Source organism: Megascapheus bottae, chromosome 8 (assembly GCF_031878675.1).
Source record: "Megascapheus bottae isolate mThoBot1 chromosome 8, mThoBot2.hap1, whole genome shotgun sequence".
In the NCBI taxonomy this organism is placed as follows: domain Eukaryota; kingdom Metazoa; phylum Chordata; class Mammalia; order Rodentia; family Geomyidae; genus Megascapheus; species Megascapheus bottae.
The window spans coordinates 5,824,540-5,837,703 of record NC_143516.1 but is presented as its reverse complement, the minus strand read 5'-3'; the positions used below and the strand labels follow the sequence as shown (position 1 = coordinate 5,837,703).

Below are 13,164 nucleotides of genomic sequence, written 5' to 3'. Positions count from 1 at the left end.
GGACTACTTAACTGTAGTTTAAAACCTGCCTGCTTTCTAATTCTTCAAGCTTGAGGAATGACTGGAAATTTTAGAAAATTACTGTCTTTTCTGTGAGGATAGAGATACCTGTTCACAGATCTGACTTGAAACTTAACATGTTTAAAGATAATGCAAACAAATGAAAATTTTTAGCTAAGATTGGCTAGATTTAGCAACATCAACCCAGTAACTTGAAAGGGCATCTTCTTTGGGGCCCAGTTTCATAGACTGGACCTGTACCCTTTGTTAATAGACAATCCACATCCTTCAAAGAGTTATAAAACATTCCTTACAATTAAAAATCCCCCAAATTAAGACTACTGCATTTAAATTATATGCATTTCAGTGTACCCTAATATCTGTGGGTATTTTCTATTTTCAAAGGATTTACATGCGAGAGTATTGTCATATGAAGTTATTTTTAGTCTAGTCCTGGTGGTTCATGCCTGAAATTGTAGGTACTCAGGAAGCTGAGATCTGAGGATTGTCGTTCAAAGCCAGCCTGGATAATAGGGTCTGTGAGGCTCTTATCTTTAAGTAACCAGCAAAATGCAAGAAGTGAGGTATGGCCCAAATGGTAGAGTACCCTCCCTTAAGTGAAAAATCCAAGCAAGAGCACAAGGCCCTGAGTTTATGCCCCAGTACCAGCATATGTGCATGCGATCACATGTGCGTGCACCACACACACACACACACACACTTTATTCTTAGGAACTGTGTATGTGCTATACTGTACCTTTTGCAGTTCCAGTGGAATGAAAACCCTATACTTTTATGGATAACACTAATTGCTGTCATCTATGGAGGGATCAGATGGCTCACCTGTCGTTAAGATCCTCACTTCAAATGTTCCTGGTTCCTTGACATTGAAGTATGCATTTAAGTATTGTCCTCGAGGACATATTTTCATTTTGAGAACATTCTACATATGCCTCAGTATGCGCTTGATAATATACTTACCATGCCAGCTTTCCTACATGTGATTGTGTTTTATCCCTTTAATAAGCCTGTCCAGAGGCTAGAGCACCAGTCCATGGCGGAGGGTTCTTAACTACACACTTCCAGTTCACAGCTGATTGGCAGGAAACAGGCCAACCTCCCGCCAATAACAGGATAAAATCTGAACAAACTGGAAAGCAAGCTTCCTGGTATATGGTAGGTGCTAAAACTGCACAGTGTGTTCAAGTCTTGGACGCATTGCTTTTCTTCAGTTACAAATGAGAAGGAGAAGGCCTGCCCCTTGAAATGTATTATTGGTGCTTCCTAGAGAATTTTTAAACATTAGGTCTGGTCATGTACCATGAGCAATCCAGTTTACAACACGGTTAACTGGATTATTAATAAATCACATCTGATAGTGAGTCAGGTCTTCATCTGATAGCTAGCCAGCACAAACATTTCACAAACACAAATGTTTCAGTAACAGACTGAAAGCATACACAATGGTGTATAGAAATTGATTAAGGGATGGGACCGGGAGCATAGCCTAGTGGTAGAGTGCTTGCCTAGCATGCATGAAGCCCTGGGTTCGATTCCTCAATACCACATACTCAGAGAAAGCCGGAAGTGGCACTGTGGCTCAAGTGGCAGAGCGCTAGCCTTGAGCAAAAAATATCCAAGGACAGTGTCCAGACAGTGAGCTCCAGGATTGGCAAAATAATCTAGTACTTGTAATATCAGAATCACTAGTAGTAAAGTTCTAATATATGACAAACATTTGATCATTATGTTGGTAATAGGCAAATGGAAGATCATAGTAATGAGAAAAAGCACAGAAAAGTTTAGCTCTAAAAATGGGAGTATGTAAGGTAGGTGTTATTATCCTGTTTTTACATAGTAAATTTTTTGGGCCCTTAAATGCTTGTTGAAAAATGGCTTAAAGTGTTTTTTTTTTCTTTTTCAAATTCCTGGGGACAGGGATCATGTTTCCTAGACACAAGACCCCCAGGCTTGTCAAGTGGCCTGAAATAATGGGTATATAGTCCATCAATGTTTGTTAAATGAACCAACACACAAATGATTTTCTTGGTAGATTTCTATTAGGCTAGGGGAGGGGAAGGAAACATATAAATAGTGATTTGTTTTTTTTTCCCTTCAAATAAGGAAGGCAATTTATTGTAGTGAAATTACATTGAAGCTTTACATAGGACTCCCACTGCATATAAAACCATTGATCCCCACACTGCTGCCTTCTAGACTAGAAACACACACAGTGCTCTAAATGAGTTAACATAGTTGTAATCCATTTCCTCTCCTCCACTCACCAACGACATGACTGCAAGGAGATATTTAAGTATTTAAAAATAATTTTCATTTTGTTTTCTTTTCTAATTGCCTTGGACAACTCCAGATACCAAACTGCATGGCTTGCAGTCTCTTTCTTTCTTCTACTGTGATGACTAGTTATTACAAGTTTGCTTTCTAGATTAAATTAATATCAGAGTTATAGGTACTGTTCCCTAAGTACAGTTCATGGAGAATGTGAAAACTTGCATGGCATTTGACGCAATACTAACAAAAAGACAAAGGTGATTTTAGAAGCACTGACCAATAGAAATGTACCCTAAGGGAAAAAGAACAAGTCACTGAATGTACACAAACACATACGGACAAGGATTCATGCAGACGTCCCCGGCACATACACCTGCTCTATAATACATTGTATACATTCGCTGGATATTGCACAGATCCAGGTACACACACGCCAGCTGTGCACCCTGTGGAGTGATCCTTGCACAGGAGGGTTCCACCCAACCTTCTACGAGAGCTTATTCATGACTTTTTCGAGAGCGGTCTACAAGCAGCTCTTGCAGTCCTCTATGTACACATTCCACAGGCCAGCTGTGGTCCAAACCTCTGGTTCTAAATGTAGGATTCTTTAGCATATTGGAGCTGGTCAGCATCGAAGATCAGCTGGCTACATCGTTGCCTGAGAGAGTCCTGCTTATCTTTCTGCAGAGCCTCTGGTCTGGTCCTCCGTTGGTAGAATTCAGGCCCGGCTTGAGTTTCAACAGAGATACTGACAGTCCGGCTCTGCTTCCAGTGCTCAGTCATGGGAGATGGTGTGTGATCACCAAGTGTCCCTTCACTGAAGATGTCCTCCACGCGGGGAAGAGATGGCAGCTTGGAGTCCTGGCTGAGCATTCTGGCTCTCATACTTCCAACTGTCTGGCTTCCGTAGGCTATGAATCCAGAGGCCTGGAGCTGAATGGCCTCTTGGTAAGATGGGGGGCTGCCAGGACTCCCCCTGTCAGCTGGCTGGAACACATCATCCACAGTGATGGCCCAGGAGGGTGAGCTGGGGCCGAGAGCTGCTTGGCTGTGGACGGCAGACTGGTTTTCCTGGACGATTCGGCCAGCAAGCTGGCTTTCTTTCCTCCACCCTCTCTTGACTTGGTCTCTGCTTATGTCTTTGGGTTTCCCAGCCTCAAAGCTGGGCAGGACTTTTTTATGAGAAGCCAAGGAAAATGACATGGAGTGCTTTTTAATTTCTCTGTTGGGCTTGCCTTTTTCATTCTTTGTAGTGAAAGACTGATGTCTGCTGAAGAAGTTTCTTTTGGGACGCGAAGGAGAAGGTACAGGTGAGCTGTCAGAGGACCCATCCAGGGAGCCGCTGGAGAAGGCTTTGGGTGCCAGTCCCTGTGGGACTGCCAAACCTGGGCTCAAGTTCTTGAGCTTCAGGTCTGCAGGTCTCTTAGGTTTGTCTTCTTTTGGAAATGGATCTTCTGCCTTCTTGCTTTCAAAATGAGAGTCGGCCCGGGGCTTGGTGAAGTCATCTTGGCTTTTTGTTAGCTTTCGGTTTGTCATCCGGCTCTCAAGGCACTCCTGTGAGGACGACATGCTGGGCTCTGAGAAGCTCCTGTCCTGCTGGCTGATGGCCCTTTTCAGCCTGGCTACTGTGCTAATAATGGGCTCTGGGCTTAATCCACCAGAGTCTTGTGGGCCCCTGCTGTCCGAGCCAGCAGTCATGGCGGTGAGCACTGGGCTGGGCCTGCTGGGAGAGCCCATGGCACAGCCTGGAGGGCTGACCGCACTGTTCGTCTCCACATCAGGGTCATTGCTGTCGTAGGCGGAGTCATTCTGCAGCATGGACACATCTGGGGAGGGGAAAGGAGCCATTGAGGTTTGGGGTCCATTTCTCTTAGAAGCATTTTATTACAGGCACCTATTCATACCAGTCATTCAAATGCTACGGGGCTTGATATAAAAAAGAAATCTACAGCATCAGAATTCTACTCTCTGTATTTATTTTGTGATCAGGAGAGGAAAAAGAAATGGATGAACAACTAGGCGAGGAAGGGAAGAAGGGGAGGGAGGGAAAGAGAGAGGAAGGAGGAAGAGGAGGGCAGGGAAAGAGAAGAACAGAGTGGCAGCCCCAGCATGGATTGAATATTTATGCTTTAAACCTGATCATTTGGATACTCTTATTATGGCAATTTCCATCTTACTAAACTCATATTCTATTGCCCTGCTTCATAGCTGATGGTTATGTGGTAGTTAGTTGTGACTTAGGATAGAAAGGCAAAGTTCCAGACAGATGCCAAACGCTGCTTTGTAGTAAGAGAGGGTGTTGAGGGGAAATCTGAGAGCAGTGACTTCCTGCATGTTTAATGACTCCCTACAGAGGTGAGTCTCACCTGTCTGTGGTTGGTGAAGGTGACTTGTGCTTCAAATACCACAGGTAGTAACATCACCAGCAGGCACATAGACACAACGCTACAACAGCATCTTCCATACCTGAACTGTCGGTGTGATCCAGGGAGTCGTCAGAAGTAATGCGGGAATGAGCCAGAATGTTCTCCCCAAATATTTCAAAGCAGTTGTCAATGAGGAATTCCACCAGTGTCTTAACCTGCGGGTGTACCACAATGGGGGAAGAAAAACAGGTTGTCAGCTTAAGGACTAGTTTTGTTGTTTTACAGAGGGGACAAAGAATGAGGATATGTTGGAGGCGGCCAATGGGGGAGGGGAAGTGTCAAAATGAGACTTAGAGGGTTTTTTTGTTGTTGTTTTTGTTTTTTGGTCAGTTGCGGGGCTTGAACTCAGGGCCTGAGCACTGTCCTTGGACTTTTCTCAAGGCTAGAGCTCTACCACTTGAGCCACAGCGTCACTTCCAGCTTTTTTTCTATGTATGTGGTCCTGAGTAATTGAACCCAAGTCTTCGTGCTTGCTAGGCAAGCACTCTACCACTAGGCCAAACTCCCGGCTCCCCAAGACTTAGAGATTTTTATGTGAGTGTAAATAGCTTAATGAGACTAAGTACCAATAATATACATTAAAGTTAGATATGAGTTGGCCTTTTGGGAATGTATGTTTTTAATTGAAGAAATAAAGAGAACCCCCTCCCAAGTAACTAAACACTTTTAGTAAAGTGGGTCTTTCCTCAAATATGATTGACATGGTGTGACGCTCAGAAGGCTGAAACAGAGTTTTTCTCTCTGAGGGGGTAGTGGCGTCCTGACTACTGCACGTGTCTTTCGAAGGCTAAGGTGACAGAGGCATAAACGTGTGTGCCCGAGGCGGTAGCACCCTGACGGACACATTTTGCGTGGTTGATTTTTACCATGACCCCTGAATCACTTTGAGAATCAGAAGTGGTTTGTTGGTTGGCGTTTGCAGACAGTGAGATCACACAGGGAAAGTTTCTTAGGGAGAGGCAGCACACACCTTATTGTTCAAGGCTTTCTGGGCCTGGAAAGACAAGTGCTGGTCATTCTCTAGGGCGAGCATGTTGGGGCCGACGCAGATGGCCAGGTTGCTGCTGTCCATCCTGCTCACCTCGGCGTTCTTGCTGACCAGGTTTAGCACATAGAGCAGGTGCTTGAGCAGAAGGAGGTTGGGCCGGGAGAGCCGATCTGCAACCCTGGAATAAAGTCAGGGGTGTCAGTTTTCCAGGGGCTGGCTTTTGCGGGGCCTGTTAAAGGTTCCCCTCCAAACCAGACTTCCTTTGAAATGAGGAAGACACTAGCATTCACAAGTTCATTCAGGTGCTTCCAGCAGCGGCTGGCACAGAACAAGATCGGCTTGGCGCCAGGGCTTCCTATCGGATCAGTCATTTACCTTGACATTTCCCAAGCCATTTGGTCTGCTAATCCATTTAGCTGTGTAGAAACGCTTTATTTTTAATAACCCAAGATGAAATTTCTTGCTTTTCCCTGAACCTACGGAGAATACACCAGTCAAGGCATTATGGTGACTGACCATAATAAATTAGATCTTTTTAAAAATGTCTCATTTAAAAAAAAAAACAAATGAAGTAGGACTCGAATACATAGATCCTTTTATCCGTCAGGTGAATTATTGTCGTGATATATTTCATACCTGGCTAGAAATGTGTTGTAATAATCTTAGAGGGTTGTGTTTGTTTTGGGACAGTCTGATGTCTTCCCTTTGATAAATTGTAGACACTAGCCATGAGGGAAAATTATAACATATAGATAGGTTTTCTTAGGATGTGTGGAGATGCTGACATTTTAAAATTAGACTTCTCTAAAGGGCTTTCTGGGGGTGTTTGTGGTTGAAGTTGTAGAGCACTTAGCTAGTGAGCTAGAAATCTTAGGTTCAATCCCCAGCACTCCCCAAAGAAAATTAGGCATTGAGGGTTCTCTGGGCATTAAGAGATCACATTTCCAGTAGACAGTTTTAGTTACCTATTATATTTGTTGTTACGGCGTTCTCATTTTGGTTCATTGTAAGACTATAGAGCGTCCTGTGTGATTTTTATGAAACAAACAGACCCTCCCAGATCCCACGGGGTGATGTTCTACGGGAAGCGGCCAGGGTGCGCAGACACAGGCCGACGAGGGCTGAGCACAACCCAAACCCTGCGCTTTGCAGATACTCCCGCTCCGTTTGGCTGCCTGACCTCCTGGGATGCCTTTGAGGACTTACTGCTTTAGGGCCTCAATTCTGTCCTCCTCATCCTGCTGCTCCAGGGCGCCCATCCAGTCCTCAAACAGGTCGCAGGAGAGCAGCTTCCGGGGGATACCTCGAAGGAAGTCCTGGAGGACAAACCAGAGACTTGGCCTCTTTGCCACATGTGCTGTGCGGTGTCTTGCCTTTGCTCCATCTGCACAGCCTACTCACATTTGCCCTGTCACAGACCATTCCCGTCCCCGCTCTGTTCCAGGACTAGGCTAATCTGAGGACACCTCTTGAGGTCGCACTGTGTCTCAGCAACTTGGCGTGTCAGGCATAGTCAGAGGCACCATTCCCAGAAAGCTGAATCTAAGGCACCAGATTCAGAAGACTATGGGTTTGGTGGTGGACAAACTGTCTTTCTCATCAAGATTTCGGGGAACTTAACATACTCTTTTCCAGTTGGAATCTGGGATCATTGATCTAGGTGTATTCATTATGAATAATTAAAAAGGTTTAACTCAAAGCAAAGATTTAAATGACAGGTCTGCTGACTTGTTCTGGTAGGGAGCGGAGCCTATTCCTCACTTCCTGAGGATGTGTCCACCCGAGGATGCACCGCGGCCAGCTTACCTTGAAGACCACGGCCAGCAGGTGCACGGGGAGCGCGTCCAGGTCCACGGCACCACCACTGTTGAGCTCCTCTTTCAGCTCCTTGCGGGCCTTTTCGCTTGCAGCTTTCCTGAATATCCCTTCTGTTGAAGGGCCTTTTAGGCAGAGAATCGTGAGAATGTCCTGTGGGGACACAGCAGGGACCTGAGTGGTTACCCATGGCTTGGAGACACACACTGTGCCACTGCTAACTCATGAACATCTAGGCATTGGTTAGAGGAAGAGAATTAAAATGATGTCCTGACTTTACTGTCACACAATTCCCTCTCCGTGACAGCTAGTTTTCTTTATCATAGAAAAATGTTCTAAAGGAGACTATGGGAGGCTGGTGTCAGCTGTCCATTGTGATTCACTGTCCCTCTTCTCCCTCTCATTCTTCTATGGGTTAAATTGTAAAAGTTCTAAGCTTGCACATTCCAAAATTGCTTTGGGCCTCCTTCCTTTCAGATATTTCCAGAGGCACTTTGGGTTCCTGATCACATAAACTCTCCACTCCCCCTTTGCCTGTTGGTTTTGCAGAACCTACACATTTTCAGCCTTGTTAAAGCTGTGAAGTCTAAGGAATGAGCCAGGCACTGTCACTCTGAGCTCATGAGCAAACCCAGTGGGTTCTTAGGATGTGAGCAGGCAGAGAGTCTGAGCATTGCTTCTAAGAGTGGGAGTGGGGAACTCTAAAGATCAGTCCCAGTAAGTTCAGTGTGAGAATCACATTCAGATTTCCCAAGGGCATCTGAAGTTAAGTATCCTCAGAAAACCAGAGAGGTGATGCGTGAGCACACACTCACCTGAATGGGTGCTGGGAGTGTGTCCTTCTCACCGCAGATAATTGACAAGGGTTGATCAAACAGTGTCACTTTCAACTCTGGCTCCAAAGATCCAGAGAAATCTGATGAAGGGGAGAGCCTTCTCATGAGAAAGGGCCAGGATAGCACTTTCTTTCTCTTCTTAACTTCTGTGGCCAAGAAAACAAGAAAAAGAGAAAAGCCAGATCACGATACCATACTATGAAACAAAGATCAAGGTAAGAAAATGGAATTGTTGGCCACATAATGAATGTCATCTAGCATATACCATAAAGGATGGGGGGAGAAAAAATTCTTAAAAACCCTGAAAGTGAAGGGCATGACTCTTGATCTAGAAAACCCAACGCTAAAACAACCACAGTTACCAAGGCAACCAGCCTCTAAACATGTGACGCCAGGGTTCCTCAAAGGCTGCCCCCTTCCTGTTTTTATCTACCCCAGAGATTTGCTAAAGAAAATTAGCACAACTTAATAGTACGAGTCGTTAAAAACAAAAAACAAAAAACTAGGTTCACATCTTGGTCCTCAGAGAAAGTTTCTGCACAATGGAGACTAGTATAATTTCTTTCCTTGAAAAGAAAACATAAAAAGAGGAAGTAACTTGCAAAGGAAGATCCCTTTGCAAGCCGAACATCACCATCCCCAGCCACACTCACATAAATGGCCACTAGAGGGAGGGACATGGTCCAAGGTGCAGCCACCTTGTCCCTCCCAGCCTGTGGCTTTTAGGTCCTACCTAGGCCAATAACATGCTGCAGGAAGGCTTGAAGCTAGACTTGGCCATTGGAAATAACCACTATACTTGCCAAGTCAGTTATCTGTCTCAAGTGCAGGAGACATGAGCAAAGGGTATCGTCTCTCCAAAGTTTTCTTCCCCCTCCTGCCCTCCCTCCCTCTCTCCCTTCATTCCTCCATCCTTCCCTTCTCTTTCTTCCTCTTTCTTTTTCCGTTCCTTCCCTCCTTCTGTCTCATTTCTAGTAAAGACACTTTATCTGCTTAGGTACTTAAAGAAGATCAAGTCTGAGGTATGCTAGAATGAGATGCATTATGAAAAAAACAAGAACCATGGTTGGTTCTTTGGGATTTGAGGTCAGCCATAACTGGTTTATGGGTGCTTACATGCAGTCTCTGCTAGAAAAGGAAGAAAATGGAACAGGTACTGGGTAGTTTTTTTTTTTAATTCCAGATGTATGCAGGGTTTCATTCTCAAACATAAATAGCCAGGAGATTTACCAGCCTGCATAGCTGGGGTGGTGGTGGTGACTGCAGAGAGCGTCTTTGCCCTGACAGCCCTTGTTCCCTAAGGAACTGGAGCTCCCCTGCCAGTAAAGAGTTAATCTTTTGTGGTCTTGAGCGGAACTTAAAAACAAAATTCCTTGGATTGGCAAGGCACTGTGGTTTGGTAGCACTCACAGGAAAGAGCAGTACTTTTTTTTTTGGTCTGTCTTGGGGCTTGAACTCTAGGTCTGGGCACTGTCCCTACGCTCTTTAGCTCAAGCCTAGCAGTCTACCACTTGAGCCACAGCACCACTTCCAAGAAGTACATTTTCAAAACTCACCACTCAGCTGGCAAACGCTGTCTTCACTCTCGCACGACATCAACAAGGGGTGAGCTTTGATATCGCCCTGAAATAGAATTATTTCAGTTAAGAACGTCATATAAGAAACCATCCCAGCCCCATTCCCTACCAGATACGAAGGGAGAGAGAAGGGGTGGCAGAATGCAGTCATGGTATTCAGTGTGATATGAGATAACTGAGGGGTCACTGGATGATTGGGGGTGGGAGAGAGGACAGTGGAAGGGGTGACATCAGTCAAGATGTATTGTATTCAGACCCTGACGTGTTAAATGAAATCCCTTCATACAGCTACTTAAAGGTAATGAAAATAATACACAGATTTTTTTTAAGTCTTAAAAGCCAATGGACAGAGAGCATTGATTTTTTTTTTCTGTAGCTTTTGGAATTCACAATCTTAATAGTCATCTGAGAATATCCCAATTAAAGTGTTGAATTTTCTATACTCAGCAGATTCATTTTCTACTCCTATAAGCCAGTCAAATAATATGCCATTGAAACAGAAAGTTTTCTATCTTTTCATGGTGCAAGTTAAGCTTCTAAATTACATTCTTACCTCTGACTGACATTCAATTAGCGTCTCCATAGTATGGGCATTTAGTGTTTTTGACTAAAAGAGAGGAGAACAGAAGATAGTGAGTAAATGTCTTTTGGCTCTTCTGTGGAAAGCATGAAGCAGTCAACAGAGAAGGCATACGTACAGCATCCAAACTGCCTATCAGCTTCATTGGTGGTGGACGTGCGCGGGGGGCAAATTCCAGGCCGTTCAGCCTTTGATCCCTTCTACAACAAATCACATAGGAAGGAGTCAGGCAGGAGAGCCACTGTTGATTGCCAAAGAACAGGGCTTGAAACTATTAGAAAAGTTTTCATTTAAAAATGGGTCTGTTTGACCAAACACCATGTGCTCCTAAGAACAGGATCTAAACACATTTACTTCTTCTATTTCTAAATTCTTCAAGCCAGATGACTTTATCAAGCCAAACTCTGTTAGTTGTTATTACATTCCCATCTAGGGATGATCTGAATAGTAATTACAATAACAAACTAACATTTTTTTTAGTTATAACACTTTTTTTAATACCCTTGGATGAAATACTCTGAACTGCATTTCTCACTTAACCCAAACAAGAAAAAACCAGAACTTATTCCCAGATGTTGCTTACGGTGAACATACACCAAAGATAACATTTACAGAGTTCCTACAGCCAGAGAATACAGTCAAGCGTTCAGTGTTGACCACATCTTTCTAACACTGGTCCATGGTCCCTTGCTCCCTGTTTTCTGTTGCTTCTGGTTCCCATTTCCCCTGTCTTGCTACTCAGTGAATTTCCCGGTTTTTAGCACTTACCCTTGGAAGTTCTCTCAGACAGCGCCTTTCTACTTCTCTGGAGGGTGGAAAACGGAGAATAAAGCATGATACTCTGCTCTTACTAACCCACCCACAGAGAGCAGGAGACTGAATTTTGTGTCTCGTGCTGTGCGTTATAAGGCGCCGGGGTGGAGCGGGCAGGTGGAAATTCAGAATCTTACTGGGACAGGAAGAAACATCACCACGGGCTGTCACAAGGACCGAGCCTGCCAGAGGCTACACGGCTCTCACTTCCTCATTCCTTTTAAGGCAGCGGATGGCTCTCCACCCCCTGCCCCCCTTCTCCCACTTCAAAGTAAAGGCTCTGTAAATTTCTAGGGGTGGAAAAGATGACATGTGGCACACAGCGAAGGCTCTGATTAATGTCAGAGGTGGGATGAGCGAGTACAACATTGCCTCGTTCTGTGAACAAGCATCATTTCATTTTCTCTAAGATGGTGATTTTTAGGTCACCCCCTCCTGTCTTTTGTATCCTGTCTTCCAGCACCGCCATCTGCTCCATCATACAGAACCAGCCAGTGGTCCTGGTCCCCGTGTGCAGGGTAGTATCATGATGGACCAGAAGGGACTCCCAAGGTACGGATTCCCTGTGAGAAATGACTACCATCCAAAACAAGGTCAGTTTCTTTGGACTTAGCCAAAGAATACACGAGAGCTAGTTGTCAGCATATTAACTTCTCCCCAGAGTTCCTACTCAGAATGATCAGTGTAGTGTATGTATATACATATATATGCTATATCATATATGGTACATAGACATTATCTGTCTATCTATCTATCTGTCTGCCTATCTATCTATCTATCTATCTATCTATCTATCTATCTATCTATCTATCTGCACGTATCACATCAGTTCAGCTAGACCAATTTAAAGTGGAAAGGGATGAGCGAGACTTCACCTGAAGATCCCTACTATGTCTCAGAGAATTCTTTTCTAGAAGAGGCCAGAGATGTCAACTCTGAATCAACAGAAGAATGGACACAAACACTGAACAACCTCTGTCACTCTCACAGTACAATGTTGAGTGAAGGATGTATACCAACTATGGTTTACACTTCCACCTGTGTGTGCACGCGTGTACACACACACACACACACACACACACACACACACTCACACACCATCTATGATTTTGCAGTAAAATCCAGGAGAGGTTTTCCAAAGGGAATGGATAGAGGGAGGGACTTCCCGAGGGCAGCTGGGCGTTTTGTAAAGATGTGCTTCTGGACCAGGCTATTGCTAAACTTCTGTGCACTTTGCTCTGTTGTTATTCTTTTTATTTTTTTTTTGCCAGTCCTGGGTCTTGAACTCGGGGCCTAAGCACTGTCCTTGGACTTTTCTCAAGGCTAGAGCTCTACCACTTGAGCCACAGCACCACTTCCAGCTTTTTTCTATGTATGTGATACCAAGGAATCAAACCCAGGCCTTTGTACTTGCTAGGCAAGCACTCTACCACTAGGCCAAACTCCCAGTCCCTCTGTTGTTATTCTTTAAGACAAGGCTTTAAAATAATGTAGCTTGATTCATCAGCTGACTTTTAGTTCCAGGACTGAATCATATTCATAATTGTATTGCTTTCATACAGTAGAGGCCATGCAGCCACCAGATCCCTTCCCACTGGCTTGCTTGTGCTTTGGGCGGTTATTGCATGGCCTCTGCTGAAAATAGCAAGTGTCAGTGTCATTTCCCTTTGGGTATATGATTTCCCCCCTGCCCCCCCAGATAGAATGGGGTTTGAACTTAAAGCCTTGGCTCACCAGGCAAGGACTCGACCCCTAGCCACACCTCAAGCACTGTTATCTTCATTGTTTTCCAGATAGGATCTCACTTTCATCACAGGCTGGCCTGGATATGATCCTC

At 44.6% G+C, this 13,164-nt stretch overlaps 1 protein-coding gene across 1 annotated transcript; it reads right to left on the bottom strand.

The window, feature by feature from the left end:
• Positions 1-1,914: 1,914 nt before the first annotated feature.
• Positions 1,915-10,709, bottom strand: Tagap (T cell activation RhoGTPase activating protein). Its single transcript, XM_090337887.1, has 9 exons — positions 10,633-10,709; positions 10,488-10,541; positions 9,914-9,980; positions 8,337-8,503; positions 7,513-7,674; positions 6,913-7,022; positions 5,689-5,884; positions 4,759-4,873; positions 1,915-4,118 (listed from the first exon to the last, which is right to left on the bottom strand). The coding sequence occupies exons 1-9, from the start codon at positions 10,657-10,659 to the stop codon at positions 2,884-2,886; spliced, it is 2,133 nt and encodes a 710-aa protein (XP_090194013.1). The 5' UTR covers positions 10,660-10,709; the 3' UTR covers positions 1,915-2,883.
• Between the last annotated feature and the right edge of the window lie 2,455 nt (positions 10,710-13,164).